Source organism: Notamacropus eugenii, chromosome 5 (assembly GCF_028372415.1).
Source record: "Notamacropus eugenii isolate mMacEug1 chromosome 5, mMacEug1.pri_v2, whole genome shotgun sequence".
Lineage (NCBI taxonomy): Eukaryota > Metazoa > Chordata > Mammalia > Diprotodontia > Macropodidae > Notamacropus > Notamacropus eugenii.
Genome location: NC_092876.1, coordinates 79,643,262 through 79,661,294, shown reverse-complemented (window position 1 = coordinate 79,661,294; position 18,033 = coordinate 79,643,262). Strand labels below are relative to the sequence as shown.

The window sequence follows — 18,033 nt, the reverse complement described above, 5'->3', positions numbered from 1 at the left end:
TTTCCCTCCTCTCTCTCCTTTCTCCCTCCATCCCATCCTCCCGCCTCCCCCGACCAGTGGGAGAATCTCTGGGCTGAGGCTCAGTCCCTGCTCTGCTCTGCTCCCGGTGACTTGTCCGGCCACCTAGAAAAAGCCGCCCACGAGGCCTCCAGGAGAGTGGCAAAGCGGCTTTCCCCACCTTCAGAGGAACTCTTAAGGGTGGAAGACCGACTCCGGGCTCTTCTGGTGACCACCAGGCAGCCTCTCTTGACCCTTGGACACTGTTTCCATTTTCATTTCATTTCACAGGCTTCAGGATTTCCTTTTTTAATTTCCCATAAGTCTTCACACTTCAGTTTATTTTTTAACAAAACATTTCAATTCCTAGTTCTTGATTTCAAAGTCCATCCGTGAATGGGCCGCTTGTGATCCATCCCTTTCACCCCCAGTTAAATCCCTCAGACTCTGCCCTCGCATAGCTGGACTGTAAAAGAAGGGAGGCAAGGGGAGGGGGAGAGTGGAGCAAGGGCAGTGCAGCCACGTCTGGCAGCAGGAGAGGGGCAGACCAGCAGGACCATGAAGCTCTTCTCCAGTGGGCCTCTCGGTGGAATGGCCCTGCTATGGCTCCTGGGACTTGTACTGTGTGAGCTGGGCAGCAGCAGCTTCCATGGGAATTACCTCCACACCTCCAGCTTCCTGCAGAGGAGACTCAGTGGCTGGGAGAAGCGGGAAATGCAACGGGAGATCCTATCCATCTTGGGGTTACCAGGCCGCCCCCGGCCCAAGCCCCCCCCAGGGGCCAAGCTGCCATCTTCAGCCCCACTCTTCATGTTGGACCTGTACCATGCCATGGCCAGTGAAGAGGAAGATGGGCAAGGCAGTGATGATGCTGATGTGACCTGGGGCCGTGGGGTCTCCAGGCCTGTGCTAACCAGTCTGAGCACCCAGAGCCCTCCTCTGGAACGGGTCATCAGTCATGCTGACATGGTCATGAGCTTCGTAAATATGGGTGAGTGGGAGACCAAGGAGGGAGAAGGGAGGGACCCCACAGTTCAGAGGACCTTTGGCTCCCCACTTTGTACTTATTGTCTATGTGGCCTTGGATGAGTCATTTCCTTTATTTGGAACTCAGTTTCCCTTTCTGTGAAATAGGGGGTGGGGGAAGTTGAACTAAATGGTTTCTATGTCCTATGAACCTTGGACCCTGAAAGGGCAAGGAGGGTGGGGTTCCGCAAGGTGTCATTGGATCCTTGTTCCAGTGTCTGGTACAAACCCCCTCAAGGTTGAAAGGAAATGCACAAGAGAAGGAAAGGACCCTTGAGGTAAGGAAAGAAGCCCTACAGAAAAGGGATATTCACCCAGTCTCATAGGCAGATAGTTCTGGAAGCTGGGGGCCAGGCTAGCAGAGAGGTAATGGCCCAAGTCCAGAGATTCCAAAATCCCCATCTTTAGGAGACAAGATGTGGTTGATTTCCATTGTGCTCTGAGTTCAGATTGTGTGTTTTGTTTTTTTCAACAATGCACTTACTTTCACAGAGACAGCTGATGGCAAAGTGGATAGAGCTCTGGGCCTGCAGTCAGGCCTCAGGTGTTTACTAGCTGTGTGACCCTGGGCAAGTCACTTCATCTCTGTTTGCCTCAGTTTCCTCAACTGTAAAATAGGAATGATAGCACCATACAGGATTGTTGTGAGGATCAGATGAGATTTTTGTAAAAAGCTCTTAGCACAGTGCTTGGTACATAGTAGGTTATTTTATATATGTGTGTGTGTATGTATGTGTGTGTATACACACACATCTCTCTATATAATATATGTTTATGCATATATGTATACACACATATGTGTACATATATATACATATACATATGCTTAAACCCATTCCCTTCCTCTTCCCCTTTCCCAAATATTGACTGAGCCCTTGCTAGATACAAGAAAAGCCCTGTGGCCCAGCTGTGTGTGTGTGTGTGTGTGTGTGTGTGTGTGTGTGTGTGTCTCTGTGGTTTGCGGGGGAGATAAACAGATGAAAAGATACCATCCCTCAGCCACACACATAACTCAGGATGTTTGCAGTGGGGATGACTTAGAGAGAAAGAAAAGTAATACGAGTCCCCATGTGGGAGCCACCAGAAAGAAGCCCAGAGACCTTTGGGAGCCGGGGGAATGGGGGGAGAATTAGAGAAGAAGGAGCCAGGGGAGGCAGCATCCTTAAAGGCAGGTCAGAATTAGACAGGCAGGACTTCCAGCTTGTTTTTGGCTGGCCTATGTTTAACTGGCCCTGCTCTTTCAGGCTGAACATTTATCCCGTAAATGAACTATACATACACCCACAAATACATTCACATGTGCAAATACAGAAGTGAATGGATGGAGACTCCGGGAGGAGACAGGAAAGAAGAAGTAACTGCTTCATTATTTAATTTGTTGTAATGGAGAGTTTAGTTGGTTTTGTTAAAGTTCATAATGAGTTATTTATTTTAAAAAGAGAAAAGACTCCAAGTGGTTTCTGCCATTTATCCTTCAGCTCTCACTGGGGTGAGAGTTTATGTTTCTAATTTCCTCACTGAACCCTTTTCCCAGTCCTGGTTATCTGCAGACCCAGAGAAAACTCAATTTCTCCCATTTCAGAAGATATTTGGTGACCAGATCTCCTGCTGAGGGGCAGGCCCTTCTTGTCCGGATCATGGCTAAAAAGCATTTTGCAGCTACAACATATTAGAAAGACCCCTGGCCTGAGTGGCTGGTTCTGAGCCCAGCCCTGCCACCAGCCTGCCGTCTAACGCTGGCAAATCACTTCACTCTGGATAGGGAGGGGTCCTTCGTTGCTTCATCTAGAAAATGGAACTACTCTTTCTTTCACTGCCTGACTCACAGTGAAAGATAAACACTTTAAGTGCTATGGAACTTTGGTTTTCATTCCTATAAGACCTCCTACTCTAGAAATATCCCTTCTGTCAGCTGCCCATAAGGCGCACCATTTCATGATCTTACTGCCAACATACATCTCCACAATACAGATCTCCTCCTCTTGAAAACTCTGCTCCTGATTTGTTCACTCCGTCTAACTGAAAAAAGCAGCAATAAGAATTCTAACATTTGCTTGGTGCTTTAAGATTTACAAAAACTTTACCAATATAATATCCTCTTTCACAGTGACCACAGCCCTGGGAGGTAGATGCTTTGTTAACACTGTTTTATAAAGAAGGAAACTGAAACAGAGAGGGCGTGACTTGCCTGGTGGCACAGAGCTAGCATCTGAGATCACATTTGAACTCGGATCTTCTGGCTCCTGGCCCAGCACTTTGTCCACCGTGTCTAATGCTCCCTCCCCTCGTCTTTTTGGTCAGCTGTTACATTAGTCCTCCTCTCCCCCCTTTCTCATCAAACGTCCTGCTAGAGGACCTCCGAGACCTACGAGTCCAACACACACGTTTCACAGAAGGGGAAACTGACTGTGCTCCCAACGCTTATTTATTTATTTAGGCAATCAGGATTAAGTGACTTGTCACACGGTTAGTTAAGTGTCTGAGACTGGGTTTGAATTCACATTCTCCTGACTTACTTCACCACCTAGCTGACAGAGCTTGACCTGGAAGCAGAGCTCCTTCAGGTCCCTCACCTCTTTCTACTGTGCCCCACACCCTCCCCAAGGGTCTCAAAAACCATGGGGTTATACAAGATCAGAATTCAGGGTTCTTTGCTCTTGTTTTGTTTTTCATTACAACTGATAGGTATTGATACTGCATTGTAATCTGGAGAGAAGACCTCAGAGGAAAGAGAAAAGGTCCTTAATCTGGGTTCCGCACACCCCCCAAAATCTCTTTTCCTATTCTTATAATCCTATTCCTATGGATAGATTTTGGAGAGGTGTCTGTGAATGTGTGTGTGTGTGTGTGTGTGTGTGTGTGTGTGTGAATATCCTTATTTTCACCACCTTCTTACTGAAATTTAGCATTTCCTTCCAGAATTTAAAAATACATCTTAGAGAAGGGGGTTCAGAGTCAAAGCCTAGCAGACCAGACCAGAAGGGGTCCATGATGTAGGAAAGATTCCAATGACCTGGATTAGGGAGGCAGGATCATTGTCTTCAAGGATCTGAAGGGTTTTCATGTAGAAGACAGTTTGGACTTGAATTGTTTGACCTTCAGAGAGTGGAACTAGATGCAGAAGCAGAAAGTGGAAGATGGCTATTCAAAGTGAGGTGGCGGGATCGTTTGTCTTGTTAGCTAGTGAGTTCCCTGGCTATAGAGGTCTCCAAGCAGAGACCACATAACCACTACTCAGAGATCTGTAGTGGGGGGTTCTTGTACGGGAGATGAGGGGCCAGGTTGAACCAGATGCGATCTTAGGTCCTTCCTCACTCTTCCTAGTACTGACACCATCATCCCCTGCTAGGAAGGTTTGTTAAGGTTTCCAGAAGACTCACTACTTAAGCAGCTAGGTGATGTAGAGGATAATGTGCTGGCCTCAGTTAGGAAGACCTGAGTTTGAATCTTGCCCCAGACATTTCCCAGATGCGTAACCCTGAGCACCAGTTTCCTCCTGTGTAAAATAAGGATGTTCCTTCTGTCAGGTGTGCATAAGACAGCTGGGGATAAAATACTATATACCTCCCAAGTGAAATAATAGTTTAAAGTGCTTTGCAAAGCTTAAAATATTGAAAGAGGGGCATCGAGGTGGCGAAATGGATAGAACAATGGCCCATGAGTCAGTTGTTGTGTGTACTAGCTGTGTGACTCTGGGCAAGTCACTTGACCCTGATTGCCACCAAAACAAACAAAAATTCATACCATAAAACTATTTTTAATAAGCACTGAACTTGAGTCCTAAGAGCTGCATTCATATCACAGCCCTACTACTGATTTCTCTAGGTGAACACTTAACTCGTATGGGTGTCATTGTCCTTTGTAAAATGAAGAATTTGTCCTCTGAGGTCCTTTCCACCTCTGTCTGCTTGGAAATATTTGCTTTCTGCCAGAATCTTATAAATTACCATCCTCAGAGCAGCTCAACTGGATAAACTGGTCAGCAAGGAGAATTATTTTTCTGCCCAGGCTCCTGCTGGCAGTTTCACTATCACAGGGATGTGCAGTGGTGTTTTGGAGGCCTGAAACCCCTAAGAGATAGCTCTGTTACTTCTGTAAAGCCCCCAGGGGGAACCTTGTGATGTCAGAATGTGGCTTTGCTGGGACCTGAGGTCATGTGGATGCTGCCAGATATTTAAAAGAACGTCTCCACTGAGGTCCTTTCTAGCAGTACTGATGAGAGGGGGTGTTCTCCATTCAACGAATGTTTATTAAGCACCAACTATGCACAGCCCTGCACTGAGTGGGAGACAGCGGTGTAAGAAGCAGGTGTGGTGTGATGGGGCAGACAGAGCACAAAACTGGAAGTGGGTGACAGAGGTTAGTGGCCCAGCAGCCTGCTTCTGACGCTCCATGTTGCCTTGGGCAAATCAGTTTATTTCTCTGAACTTCAGAGGATAGAAGTGAGGAAGACTCATTTTGCTGAGTTCAAATCTGGCCTCCGACACTTACTAGTTGTGTGACCCTGGGCAAGTCACTTAACCCTATTTGCCTCAGTTTCCTCATCTGTAGAATGAGCTGGAGAAGGAAATAGCAAAACATTCCAGTGTCTTGGCCAAGAAGACCCCAAGTGGGGTCATGACTGAAACCACTCAACAACATAAGATGGATGAGTAGGGGGTCTCACATGAGACTGCAGGCTGGTACATTTAGAGCTATAATGGATCTTAGAGATGATCTAATCCAACCCCACCATTTTAAAGATGAGAAAATTGAGGCCAGATGATGTCTAAGCTCCTTCCAGTTCTGTCATTCTGTAGTTCTGTGAAACAAGACTCAGTCTCTGCATAAGGAAACAAATGTTCCAAGTCAGGCCTCCTGCCTCCAAGTCCAATGTACCGAGTCTCCACTGTACCACACGAAAAACCATATGTAAAAGCATTTATAGACATTTGGGAGATTCTGCTGAATTTTTATGGTAGGATTTCAACAGGCAAAAGTCCTGACCTGAGCAAAGTGGGGGAGGTGGAGAGCCTGGACACCCCCCCTAACCTACCCCCACCCCTGCCGTAGGCCCCTCTGGCAGAAGCTCCCAGTTAGTTTCTGAGTCATCTCCTTGAGGGCCCCCTCCCGCAGCACTGAACAGCATCAGAAGCTGACCCCCACCCCTTCCTGGAGAGACCAGGCCATCAAACTGAGCCCTTAATACCAGATCGTCCTCAGTCTTGGTGGCTGGAGTCTGGGCAGGCTGGTTCCAGCTGCCACCTTCCATGTCCTAGTTTTAAAAAGAGCTGGCTATGCCTGGGATTGGACTAGGGTGGGGGTGGGGGACCTGAGGGAGAGTTCTCATAGGAGCAGAGGTTTCCTTAAGGTAGGAAGGATGGAAACAAGTATTTATTAAGCACCTACTATATGCGAGGCCCTATGCTAAGCATTTTACAAATCTCTGGTTTTATCCTCACAATAGCCTGGAAGGTAGGTGCTGTTATTGTCCTCAGTGGACAGTAGAAGAAACTGAGGCTGACAAAAGTTAAGTGACTCCAGGTCACTCATTGTGAGGGACTTTAGAATATCAGGGCGGAAAAAACCCTTAGAACATAGAATGTCAGAACTGAGGACCATGGAAAGACAGAGATAGAAAGGACTTTAGCACATAGAACGTTACATCATGAAATGTTAAATCTGGAGGGAACCTTCGAGATCTTCTGATCCGGACTCCTTGTTTTACAGGTAAATAAACCAATGCCAAGAAGGGGGAAATGACCTGTCAGTAGTTACTCAGCTAATAAAAGAGAGAGCAAAGATTCCAACCCTTCTGGTTCCAATGTGAATCCCTGTACATCAGGCTGTCCCTTGAAGAGCATGGGTTGGGGCTCTCCCACCTGACCAAGAACAATTCCAGAGGCCTGACTAGGAGACAGTCCCATTGAAGAGAGGAAAAGTGCTGAGCTAGGATCCGAAAGACCCAAGTCCCAATCCAGCTGTGTGACCTTGGACAAGTCACATTCCCATCCTGATCCTCCGTTTTCTCATATATAACAATACCCATCTGTTTGCCTTGCAAGGTAATTGTGAGAAGAAAAAAAAGAATACTTTTCAAAGGCTCTAGAAGTGGGTATTAGCATCAAAGAATGAAATCCTGAGAGCCAGAGGCTGCAGGAGGATTATGATTTAAAGGATTTCCCTAAGAACCCAGATGGACACTGGGAGACCCAGAGACATCAGCCAGAGAGCAGTTCGGGAGGAAATTCCAAAGCTGGGAATTAAAATCCCTCTAGAAGCCTGATTAGAAATGCCAAGGAATCTAATAGGTTTTCAATGGCACCTCACAGAGACTCTACAGGTCAGGATGTCAGCAGCCATGTTTCTGGGGGGAAGGAGGGATGAAGGACCCCAAACCCCCTCACAGGTAATGCGTGCTTCTTTCCCCTCCTACTTCAATCTAACCCTATAAGGTGTCACATGTCTTCAGGAGCTTGAGAGGACTCAGCTGGAAACAGGGGACTGAGGGATCAGCAAGAGGAAAAAGGGCTCAGGTAGGGGGAATAAGAGATGTCTTTGGGGTGACAGGTCTCATTGACGTGTGCATCTCTAAACTTTTCTTAACTAACGTAAAGGAGTATGGATGTGTGGGGCAGGGTGTAGGGTGCTTCTGGGAGTGGAGGGTTGAATCTTATACAGGTCAGCTGGTCAGTTGGAGCACATCTTTTCTGGTCAACCTCCACCTCCTTACAATCTAGCACTAGAGATGAATTTCTTGTGAAAAGATAATAGTGATGATACTGACCCGCATTGGTACGCTCCTTTAAGGTCGACAACTTGCTTTATATACGTTGTGCCCCTAAACACTTGTAAAGTGCTTTGCAAATCCTAAAGCGCTATAGAAATGTTTACTATTGCGATTATTATGATATAATGATGATATATTCCTGTTACTTCATTAGAGACTTACCACAAGCCTGGGAGGGAGAGAAAACTGAGAAACAGACTTGCTGATGGCACTTGTCTCCCAGGCTACTGAGGGAATCTGTAGCAAAGCTAGGACTGGGACCCCAGCTCCCAACTCTCAGACCTCTTTTTACTGAACTATATAGCTTTTCTCAGGGTCTCAAAAAAAGGGGGGGGGGATTTGATTATAAGAGATTAATACTTCAGGCTTTTGTTTTTAATTTAATGTATTTTTCTTCAGTGAACAAAACTCTATTTTCTTTCCCTTCTACCTCCCTCTCCCATGGAAGGAAGGAAAGAAAGAAGGAAGGAAGGAGAGAAGGAAGGAAAGAGAGAAGGAAGGAAAGAACTCTTGTTTCAAATATGCATAGTTGAGCAAAACAAATTCCCAAGTTGGCCAAACTAATTGGCCAGACTTAAGGTTCAGAGGTTAATTGCCCAGGCTCCTAGATGTGTCAGAGGCAAGCTACGTCAGAGGCATCAGCTACCATCTGTCTGGTCAATAAACGTTAATTAAATACTTACTAAGGACTGGAAATACAAGTAGAGGCAAAGGCAGCCCCTGCCTTCAAGGAACTTACATGCTAACGAAGTAAGACAGCACATGGAAGAGAGATGTAAAGGAGAAGCGTCCCTTTCAGGGGTGTCGGGGTGAAGTCTGGAGAAGGAAGGACAGCTGCTCTGGGCTCTTTCTCAGAATGGAGGTCCCAGAAAAAATTTCATCAGTGGGAGATGGGGCCAAGGGAAAAGACAGTTGAGGCACAGTGGCAAGATTTAGTCCAGGCACAGATATTCTTAACCCGGGGTCTGGGAGCTTGTTTTTTACACAAATATCTAGGTTATTATTTTAATGGAATTGGTTTCCTTTTGAATCCTCCTTATTACATTTTATTCATCTAAAATCATCTTCCTGTGAAGGGCTGCGTTGGCTTTCCCAGCCTGCCAAAGGGGTCCAGAACCCCAAAAGGTTAAAAAGGCCTGTTCTAGGGGGAGATCCTAAAAGTCCAACCAAAGAACATCTCCTCAGTAAAATTCAATTTAAAATACAAACTCTCAGGCTGACAGGAGACCAGGATTTGAGTCCCGCCTTTGATACTCATTGGACATGTGATTTTGGCAAATCGCTCAACCTTTCTGTTAGACAAATGAGGACAACTGAGGCTTAGAAAGGTTGTCACACTTCTAGTAAGCATCAAAGGCCTTCTCAAACCTGTCTTATAGGAGTGATGTAAGGACAAAATGAGACAATAATTGTTAAAAACAAACAAACAAATACAAAAACCACTTAGGGAAAGCTAGAAGAAAACCCTGAAGAGCATCTTCTCTCTCTCCTCTCCCCCCCACCACCTTTGATGATAGAAACCTTTTTTTTGTTTGTTTTTGTACGTTAAAAGAAGTGCTCCAGCCATGAGAAGAATTTGCTCTTGTGGCATTCTCTGGGTGATCATTTAACTCATGTGGGTGCCATTGTCCTCCTCTGTAAAATGAAGGATTTGGGGGAAAGGTCCTGAGCTGGTGCCAGTGCTGGGTTTTGATGCCCTCCATCTGTCTTTGTCCAACTTGATATTTCGGTTTGTGTAATGGAAAAGTCACTGGAGAGGTTAGGGGTGAGGAAGAGGCGTAGAGGAAAGTGCTTGACCCTTCCATGGAAGTCTTCAAGCAGGGAGGCTAATGATAAGTCATTGTACGTATGGAGGCATTTCTTTTGGGGGTCTGCTTGGTCTAGATGGCTATGGAAGTTCCTTCCAGAGTGCCTATCCTGGTCAGCCAGAGAGGCCTCTGTGAAACTGAGGCCTACAAGGGGATAATGGTGGCATCCGGCCAATTTGCCACCAAGGGAAGCCACTCTAATGGAATAGTGACTTCCCAATAAACACCCAAACAAGCACACCCACACCTGGTCTCCCACACCCAAGCTCTCCACGCCCATCGCCCATCGCCTGCAGGCCAGGCTCACCTTTCAAGCCGCAGACGGGCTGTGGGTGGCTAATGGCTTCCAAGGCTGTGTTCTGCTGGAAAATCTGGCCTCACTGCTCTGTAGACCTCAGGGGCAGGCAGAGCTGAGCCCCACAGAAGAAGGGAGAATCCCAGGGCAGCTCATGGGAATTGCTTGCCATCGCTCACCTAGACCTACTGAGAGTAGCTATTTTAGGGTGTTTGAGCCCTCTCCAGGAGCCGCCCACATTAATGATTTACTCATGATGCCAGAGCTGAGCACCGACGCCCCTGGCAAAGGATGTGCCCCATCCTTGTCACAGTTGGGCTGCCTCGAGGGTGGGCAGGGCCAGGTCAGGTACAATGATTCTTTAGAACCAGCCTGGGATAATCGTGTTGCAACAGAACCCAGGGATGGATAAAACTTATTTCCTTTCCTAACTTAGCATCCTTCAATCCAGTTGAACAAACATTTACTCAGTGCCTTGTGTAACTGACTCTGAGCAGGTTGCTTCCCCTGTCTGAGCCTCAGTTTACTCTTCTGTAAAATGGAGACCCCCAATAAGCACACTAGCAACCTCACAGGGCTGCTTTGAGGGAAATGTTAGGGAACTCTTAAACCACTCTGGGGATGGAAGCAAGACTTTACTGTCAATAAAACATACCATTACTTGAAAAATCCACCTCTTATCTGATATGACCCTTGAGATAGCCTGTTACGTAAGGTAGTCTGTTCTTGACATAGGGAATCATGATATGGTGCAAGAGTGTTAGATTGTGTGTTGGGTTCAGATCCCACCTACCCATTGTCATACAGCTAGGGCTGTAGTAGACAAGAGTGCTGGGTTTGAATCCTGCCCCAGCTACTTACTAGCCATATGACCCTCGGCCAATTATTTTTCCTCTCTGGGCCTCAGTTTCTTCACCTGTTAAATGAAGGCAGTTGGAATAGCTGGCCTTAAAGGTCCCTCCTCAGTCTAAAGAGAACTAGGATACAACCCCAAGCTTGGAATGGAATGGACTCCCTCCATATCTCTGCCAAAAAATGTTCACTTTTTCAAGGCCCATATTAGATTCTACTTCATCTGTGAAGGCTTCCCTAGCCCTTAACCCACTCCAGTCCCACACAACCCTCTGTGTGTTCCCTTCTTTGGACTTAAGGACATTCCAGTTGGTGTCATATTGGTCATGAGCACCATCCTCACTCAGCATCATCTTCCTAGACTAGAATGTTTTTGAAGGGAGGGGTTTTTTTCCCATCCTTCTCCCCACCCCTACCCCCAGAACTAAACACTGGCCTTGTGTGCAGTAGGTGCTTAATAAGTGGTTGGGTTTTTTTTTTTTTCCACTGAAGTCTGATTCTAAAGTCAGGAAGAATAAATGTGATTATCACAACTTTTTGAGTTGGGAGATTAGAAGATCCCAGGAGCCAGAGCTGAAAGGGAGGCCAGAGGCCTCTGGTCCAACACAATTTTACAGAGGGACACCTGAGGCTCAGGGACTTTGAGTTATTTGCCCAAGGTTCCTCAGATAGTAGGTGGGAGAGGCAGGATCTGAACTCAGATCCTCTGACTCCCAAGCCGGTGTTCTTTCCACTGTACCATAGTACCTCCCAAATAAAGCAAAAAGGTTCCTGTCTTCTGAAATGCTAATAGGAAGGGTAGGGACCTGCATCTCGGAAAGGTGAGTCAGGATCTCTGGATTCTAGACCTTATGACTAATTAGTATGGTCCTTGGCAGATCATGTCATCTCATTCAGTGATCTCTCTTGGCATAGGAGAAGGGGGTCCGGTGGAAAGATGTAAGAAGACTCAGAAAGTAGGAATGGGTCAAGTTATGAAAAGCTCTAAATACCAAACAGAGGGCTTTCTGGTTGACTCTGGAGGTGATAGGGAGTTACTGCATTTCACTGTAAGTTAAGGAAGTTTCATAGAGACAAACCCACCCTTCAGAAAAATCTTGGATGGGCTGGAGGGGGAGAGACTTGAGGCAGGCCAACCTACCAGCAGCTATTGCAGTAGCCCAGGCCAGAGGTGTGGGATTTAAAATCAGAGGACCTCTGGGTGGGGCAGTAGATAGAGCATCAGCCTTGAAGTCAGAAGGACCTGAGTTCAAATGTGGCCTTAGCTATTTGACACTAGCTGCGTGACCCTGCACAAGTCACTGAACCCTGATTGCCTAGCAAATGAAAATAAATAAAATCAGAGGACTTGGGTTTGAATTCTGGCTCTGCTCCTTACTACCTGTGTAACTCTGGTCAAATCACTAAACTTTGGAGAGCCTCTGTTTCCTGCTACATAAAATACAGAGGTTGGCTTTGATGACCTCCAAAGATCCCTTCCAGCTTGATCTTTGCTGTGTGACCTTGGGCAAAAGGCTCCCCCTCTCTGAGCCCCAGTTTCCTCCTCTAAGACAAGTCGGATCAGATGATCTCTTCAAGTTCTAAAATCTACGACCCCATGAGCCTGCCTCCGAAAGGAGGAGGCACCTTTGCTTTTTGCTGTTTTCTGCAAGACTCCTGTAATTTATTTCCCCCTTCTTCCCTCCACACCCCCCAAGCTTAGGCTGAAAGAACTGAGCCCTGCTCCCTTGCATCACATCGAGTTATATTTTAAGACTTGGCGCACTTGATGTGGTTGGATGGGCCGGTGTTTCCTTTTAATCTGATGTCTGCGATCCTCCTGCCGGCTCTCCAGGAGAAGCTGGGCCTCATAATTATAAGTACAGAGGAGTTTATAGAAACACGAAGAACGTTTACAATAAAGAGCGACTAAAAATACCTTGGAAATAGAGACTTAGGCTTTTTTTTCTTCTCAACCGGGCTGAGATTTCTGGGCGAGAAACTATTTGAGGCCCGGGAATCCATGGAGCCTGCATTCTGCAGACGCCTGAGGGGGGCCTGGCTGCCCAGCCCAGGTTTCAGGGGGCCTCCCAGCTCTGTAAGCCAGCTGTTCTCACCAGGGTCAAAACCGAAAATTCCCTCCTTGACTGGTTCTCGGCTCCCTCTGTGGGGCCGAGGTTTCTTCAGGATGGGATTTTATTAGGTGACCAATCAGGCAGTAACAGCCCGTGGGAAGCTTAAAGGGAGAGGCCCAGGTGAGGGGGGGTGCGTGTGGGGTGGGGATGAGGAGTGGTTGGGTAGCTGTGCCCCAGAGGAGAGAGCCCTAAACTAGAATGTAGAAGATTTGGGTTCAGATCATGATTCCGTCACTGAGCAGCTGTGTAACCTGGGGCAACTCACTGGCCCCAGGCCTCAGTTACCTCCTTTGTAAAATCAAGACCATAATGCCTGTGCTGACCTCATAGGGATATGGTGAAGATCGAATGACCTAAGAAATCTTTGTAAACCTTAAATTCATATAAAAGTATCTGTTTAGTATTGTTTGTTACCACCAAATTGTGTGACTGGGAAAGTCCCTTTTCCCCTCAGTGCCTTGGCTTCCTTGTCTGTAAAATAACAGGGGTAGATTTAGCAGTCTCTAAAGACCTTCCCAGTTCTGGCACTTTTAAGTTCTAAGGCCCCTCCCTGCTCTCAATATTCTGTGTTCTAGGTCCCTTCCAGCTCTGACATCCTGTGTTCTAAGGCCCCTCCCAGCTCTGATATTCCATGTTCTAAGGCCCCTCCCAGCTCTGATGGTCTATATTTAGCTCCAACATTCTGCATCCTAATGGTCCTTCCAACCCTACCGTGCTCAGATTCTGTTCAGTGAGACCAAGGATCATGAACCTAAAGCCGAGAGGTCACTTTCTATCAGAAGCCCAAAGGAAAACCAGAGTTTTTCATGCAGAGCAGAGAACCTCCATGCAACACATGTTGGTGATTAGCAATTGTGTATTTTTCACTGGCCACATGAAAGCAGCCTGAAGAGTAAACTCGTTAGTGATTTCCCCAGGAGGAAGCCATCTTGGCCCTTTTGAACATTATTTGGTCCTTTTTAAATTATACAGAAAGTAAACATTAAAAGGTCCTTATGGCCTGACAGTGTTAACTTTGTTCATCTGTAGGAATGTGAGCTGCTTCCTTCCTGGGATGCTTTAAACATATAAATATGTTACCTTATACATTTGCATGTGTATTTGGGGAGTTGGAGAATTTTAGAGCCAGGAGGAACCCCAGAGGAACATGGAGTCCAACCCATATCTTGACCAGGATCTCTTCCACCAAATACCTATCAAGTGGTCATCCAGCTCTGCTGGGAGCCTTCCTGGAAGGGGACCCCCTCCCGCAATCTCCAGAGGCTCCTTAAAGTTGTCTTTCTGTTCTCTGGAAAGATTCTCAGACCAGCCAGGAGTCTGGAGATTTGGATTCTAATCCTGGTACTTCCATGAACTCAAATCCCTTCAGTTTTCTCATCTGTAAAATGGAGGGGCAGCCTCTCCCTTGGGCATTGGTCTTTTTGGATTCTTGCACGTGAAGAAAATGAAGGAAATGAAGGAAATCTTTCAGCAGTTTCTAATGTAGAGTTACAGTCAGGACATCAAAAGTCACCACCATTAATCAGAATTAACATTTAACTTCTTGGTGGGTGAAGGAGGCCCTATTTTGAGTAATAGCCCCTCAAATTCACAGGTACATACATTATTATCTCATTTAATCTGCACAGGAGGCCCGGGAGGGAGGGAGGACAGGGAAAATTATCCTCATTTTATAGTAAAGGGGAGAGAGCCTCAGAGATGTTAAAGGACTTGCCCAGGTCAGAGCCAGGATCAGAATCCAGGTTTCCTGAATCCAGACTCCCGACTCTTTCTAATCCACAACTGTATATAAAATGTGATAATATTTGCAAAGTGCTTAGCACAGGGCCTGGCACACAGTAGGTGCTTAATAAATACTTTCTCCCTTCTCCCTACCTAATACGCAATGCTGAAGTGGAGGAGGAAAAACAAAGAATATGGCACCAGAACTGTAGTTGGACATAGTTATGGAAGTTTGTAACATGAAATGCAAGGGAATCCCTGTAACATTTTTCTGTCTATTCAGGAGGATCATGATACCCAGAGACAAAACAGATGGGGATGGGCCAACTGGATTTTCCCTATTTTGGCAAGATTGCACTTCAGTTGTTTAAACTAATCATGGAAATCAAAAGTCAGTCAAGCCATGTTAACAACTGAAAGATAGAAAGTTGCCTTAAAAGAAAAGCAATTTAATTGTGTTCTAAATTAATAGAACACTGGACTGAGGAAGCAAGAGTCCAGGATTCTGGTCCTGTCTCTGAACTAATGAACTGTGTGACTTTAGGTCACATCCCCTCGCTTGGCCTCAGTTTCCTTCCCTGTAAAATGAGGGAGTGGAACTAGACAAAATCCTTATTCTCCATTGCAAAGCAGATCAAATATTACTAGGTAAAGTAAGTGATATGAAAATGGCCAGACTGTGCTGGAAATACATCCCATGCTTTTGTGCCTCAGTGGGCTCCTTCGTGATATGGTGAATTCTTTGGCATTGGAGACCTTCAAAATAAAGACCTGTGATCACTTTGGGGGGAGGTATTGAAGAGGGGATCTTTGGAGACCTGAGCAGTCACATTTTGTCTCTGGACCTCACCTTGCACATCAGTAAAATAAAAGGGTTGAACTCCATGTCCTCTAAGGCACCTTACTACTCTAAACAGATGATCCTGCAAATTTATAGGAGAGAAAATCCTTTCACATATTTTATTTGACAGAAGCCATGAAGATGGAACCCATGTGGCTGCAGACTCGGAGCAGAGAGAAATGATGGGACTGTAGGTTAGGACAGTGGATGGAGGTCCTGGGAGACATGGGGGAACTTGGGGATGTCCCTGTCTAGGGGTCCTTAATATGCAGCTAATTATGACTACCCGGAACAGCCATAACTGCTTACTTGGTATTTACCCTGATTTCCCTCAGGGAGGGTCTGGGCCCCTTACATGTGGCACTGTGGCATCATTACATGCAGAGAGGAAGAAGAAACATCTCCAGCCTCCTGCCCCAACCCCCTCTGAGGGAGATTTTTATTCCTGGCAGGAGGTTGGGACCAAAACCTTGACCATTCTGCTCTCCGCAGAGAGAGGGGGTACCAGGCTACAATTATATCTAGCTGCACCCTTCAGCATTATTCATCTAAGGAACATGGTTCTCAGGTTCAAGTTAAACTTCTGATCACCATTTCTTAATGGGTAAAGGAGGATTCAAGCTTTATCCAAGACTTGACCTCTTTCCCCTCACCACATACCAGTTCCACAATTCACTTACCTAGTAAGCAGCAAAGAAACCCTTTTATCCAAGTTGACAGGCAAATAGAAATCACAGAAAGTGTCCATAGGCAAATATATGCCAGACAATAGAAAGTGAAGAAACTGTCCCGTTGGGAGCAAGATAAACTCAGCTCAACCAAGAGAAAGAGTCCTAGCTCTCACTCAAGGGGAAGTTCCCCAAAGTCTCCAGTGGAGCAAGTTTGGAACAATGATGATGGCAATTGCCAGCTCTCCTCATACCAGCTTCTTCCCAGAGTCTTTTCCTTCAGCAGTCTGAAGTGGGGTTGGCATCTTCCATCTTCTCTCTTGAAACTGGAAGCCAGAAGGTTCAGAAGGTCTAGAATCTCTTTGATTCTAGAGCTTGAAGAAATTGACCCTCTTTTCTCTCCAGCTCTCACCCATTCCACATCAACTCTCACACAGTGGTGGGGCATTAATCTCTACCAATAAGGGGTATACCCGTACCAGTGGGCTTTGGGGCTTGGGATTACATCAGACTCTCAGTTGGAAGGACCTTCAGAAGTCATCTCATCTGACCCAGATCTGAGAATCCCCCTTACAACATACCCAATGAGTGGTCTTGCTTTAAGACCATCAATGGGAGGAAGATGGGGGGTGGGGGGGAGGGTGGAATCCATTGCCTCTTGTGTCATTCCAATAAACTTTGGCAGAGTGGCATGTCAAACGTAAATTAGCCAGACTGTATTTCTATCCATTATATACATGGGGTTTATGGTGTGTTCAAGGAAAATTAGCACTCTGGTGTGAGGACTGCTAATCCACCTTTGGTGTGTACCTGGCACTTAGGTCTCACATTGTGGGTCCAAGAAGCTGTAAAACCATCTCAACAGATGGGCTAAACCAGGTTGAAGGTAACTTATGGACCTCAAACCTGTTGGTGATTTAGAGGGATGTCTACCCCATGCATGTGAAGGCTTCCCCCATGGAATGGGCAGGTGACAACAATTTGTTCCAACGTCCACGAAAGCACCATGGAGCACTTAGAGTCTGGTTGGACATCAAAGATGCCAAGGTCATCCACTGTGTCCAGGGCCGTCGCCAGTTGTCTTGACTTTTGCCCTGCCACTGGACTCTGATGACTGGAATACAGGGCTAGGCTGATGACTGTGCAACTCTGCCTCACTTAAATCCAATTCATGCACAAGTCACCCTCATGACATCATTGGTTCTTTTTGAAAACAGGCAAACAACAATAACAACATCTAGTCCTTCCTTCTAGGGCCAAGTAGAACAAGTCTAACCCCTCTGCAATGTGGCACCCATTCAGGTACTTGAAGACAGATGTATCCGTCAGTCATCAGATGTTTATTAAGCACCTACTATGTGCCAGGCACTCTGTTAAGCTCTGAAGATACAAAGAAGAGGTGAAGCTCTGCCCCTTAAAATTTCATGTGCTGATGGAGGAGATATTTAAATAACTGTGGACACAAGTTCTGTTTTGGACACATTGCATTTGAAGTGTCTACAGGTCATCCAGTTTGAGATGTCTAAAAAGCTATTAATAATGTGGAACTGATTAGCTCTGAAGATAGATGAATGGATGGATGGATGGATGGACGGACGGACGAACAGACAGGTGGATGGATGGATGGATCAATGATTCAGTGGTTCAGTGGATGGATGGGGAGAGAGAGGAATAGAAAGAATAAACATATACAGAGATAAAGCTAGACATAGATGTATGTGTGTGTGTGTGTGTGTGTGTGAATTATCTATCTAAAGGAGATTGTTGGTTGTTGTTCTTCATTCTTGAAGAGGACCAAAATGACATCACTTTATTGGAGTCAAGGTACAGTATGTCTGACCAATGGCTGATCAGTCCAATACTGCTCAGAAGGCTTTACCACGGGTTGGGCACAAATAGTCCACATGAACATTAGGAGTGGAGCTGCCTCAGAAATAAAAT

The 18,033-nt window shown here is 46.1% G+C and overlaps 1 protein-coding gene across 1 annotated transcript in view; it reads left to right on the top strand.

Moving 5' to 3' along the window:
• Positions 1-443: 443 nt before the first annotated feature.
• Positions 444-18,033, top strand: part of LOC140504683 (bone morphogenetic protein 8B-like) — a 44,905-nt gene continuing 27,315 nt past the window's right edge. The window contains exon 1 of the mRNA XM_072609969.1: positions 444-988. Within this exon, the coding sequence (XP_072466070.1) occupies positions 556-988 (433 nt within the window). The 5' untranslated portion in view covers positions 444-555. The remainder of the gene's footprint in view (positions 989-18,033) is intronic.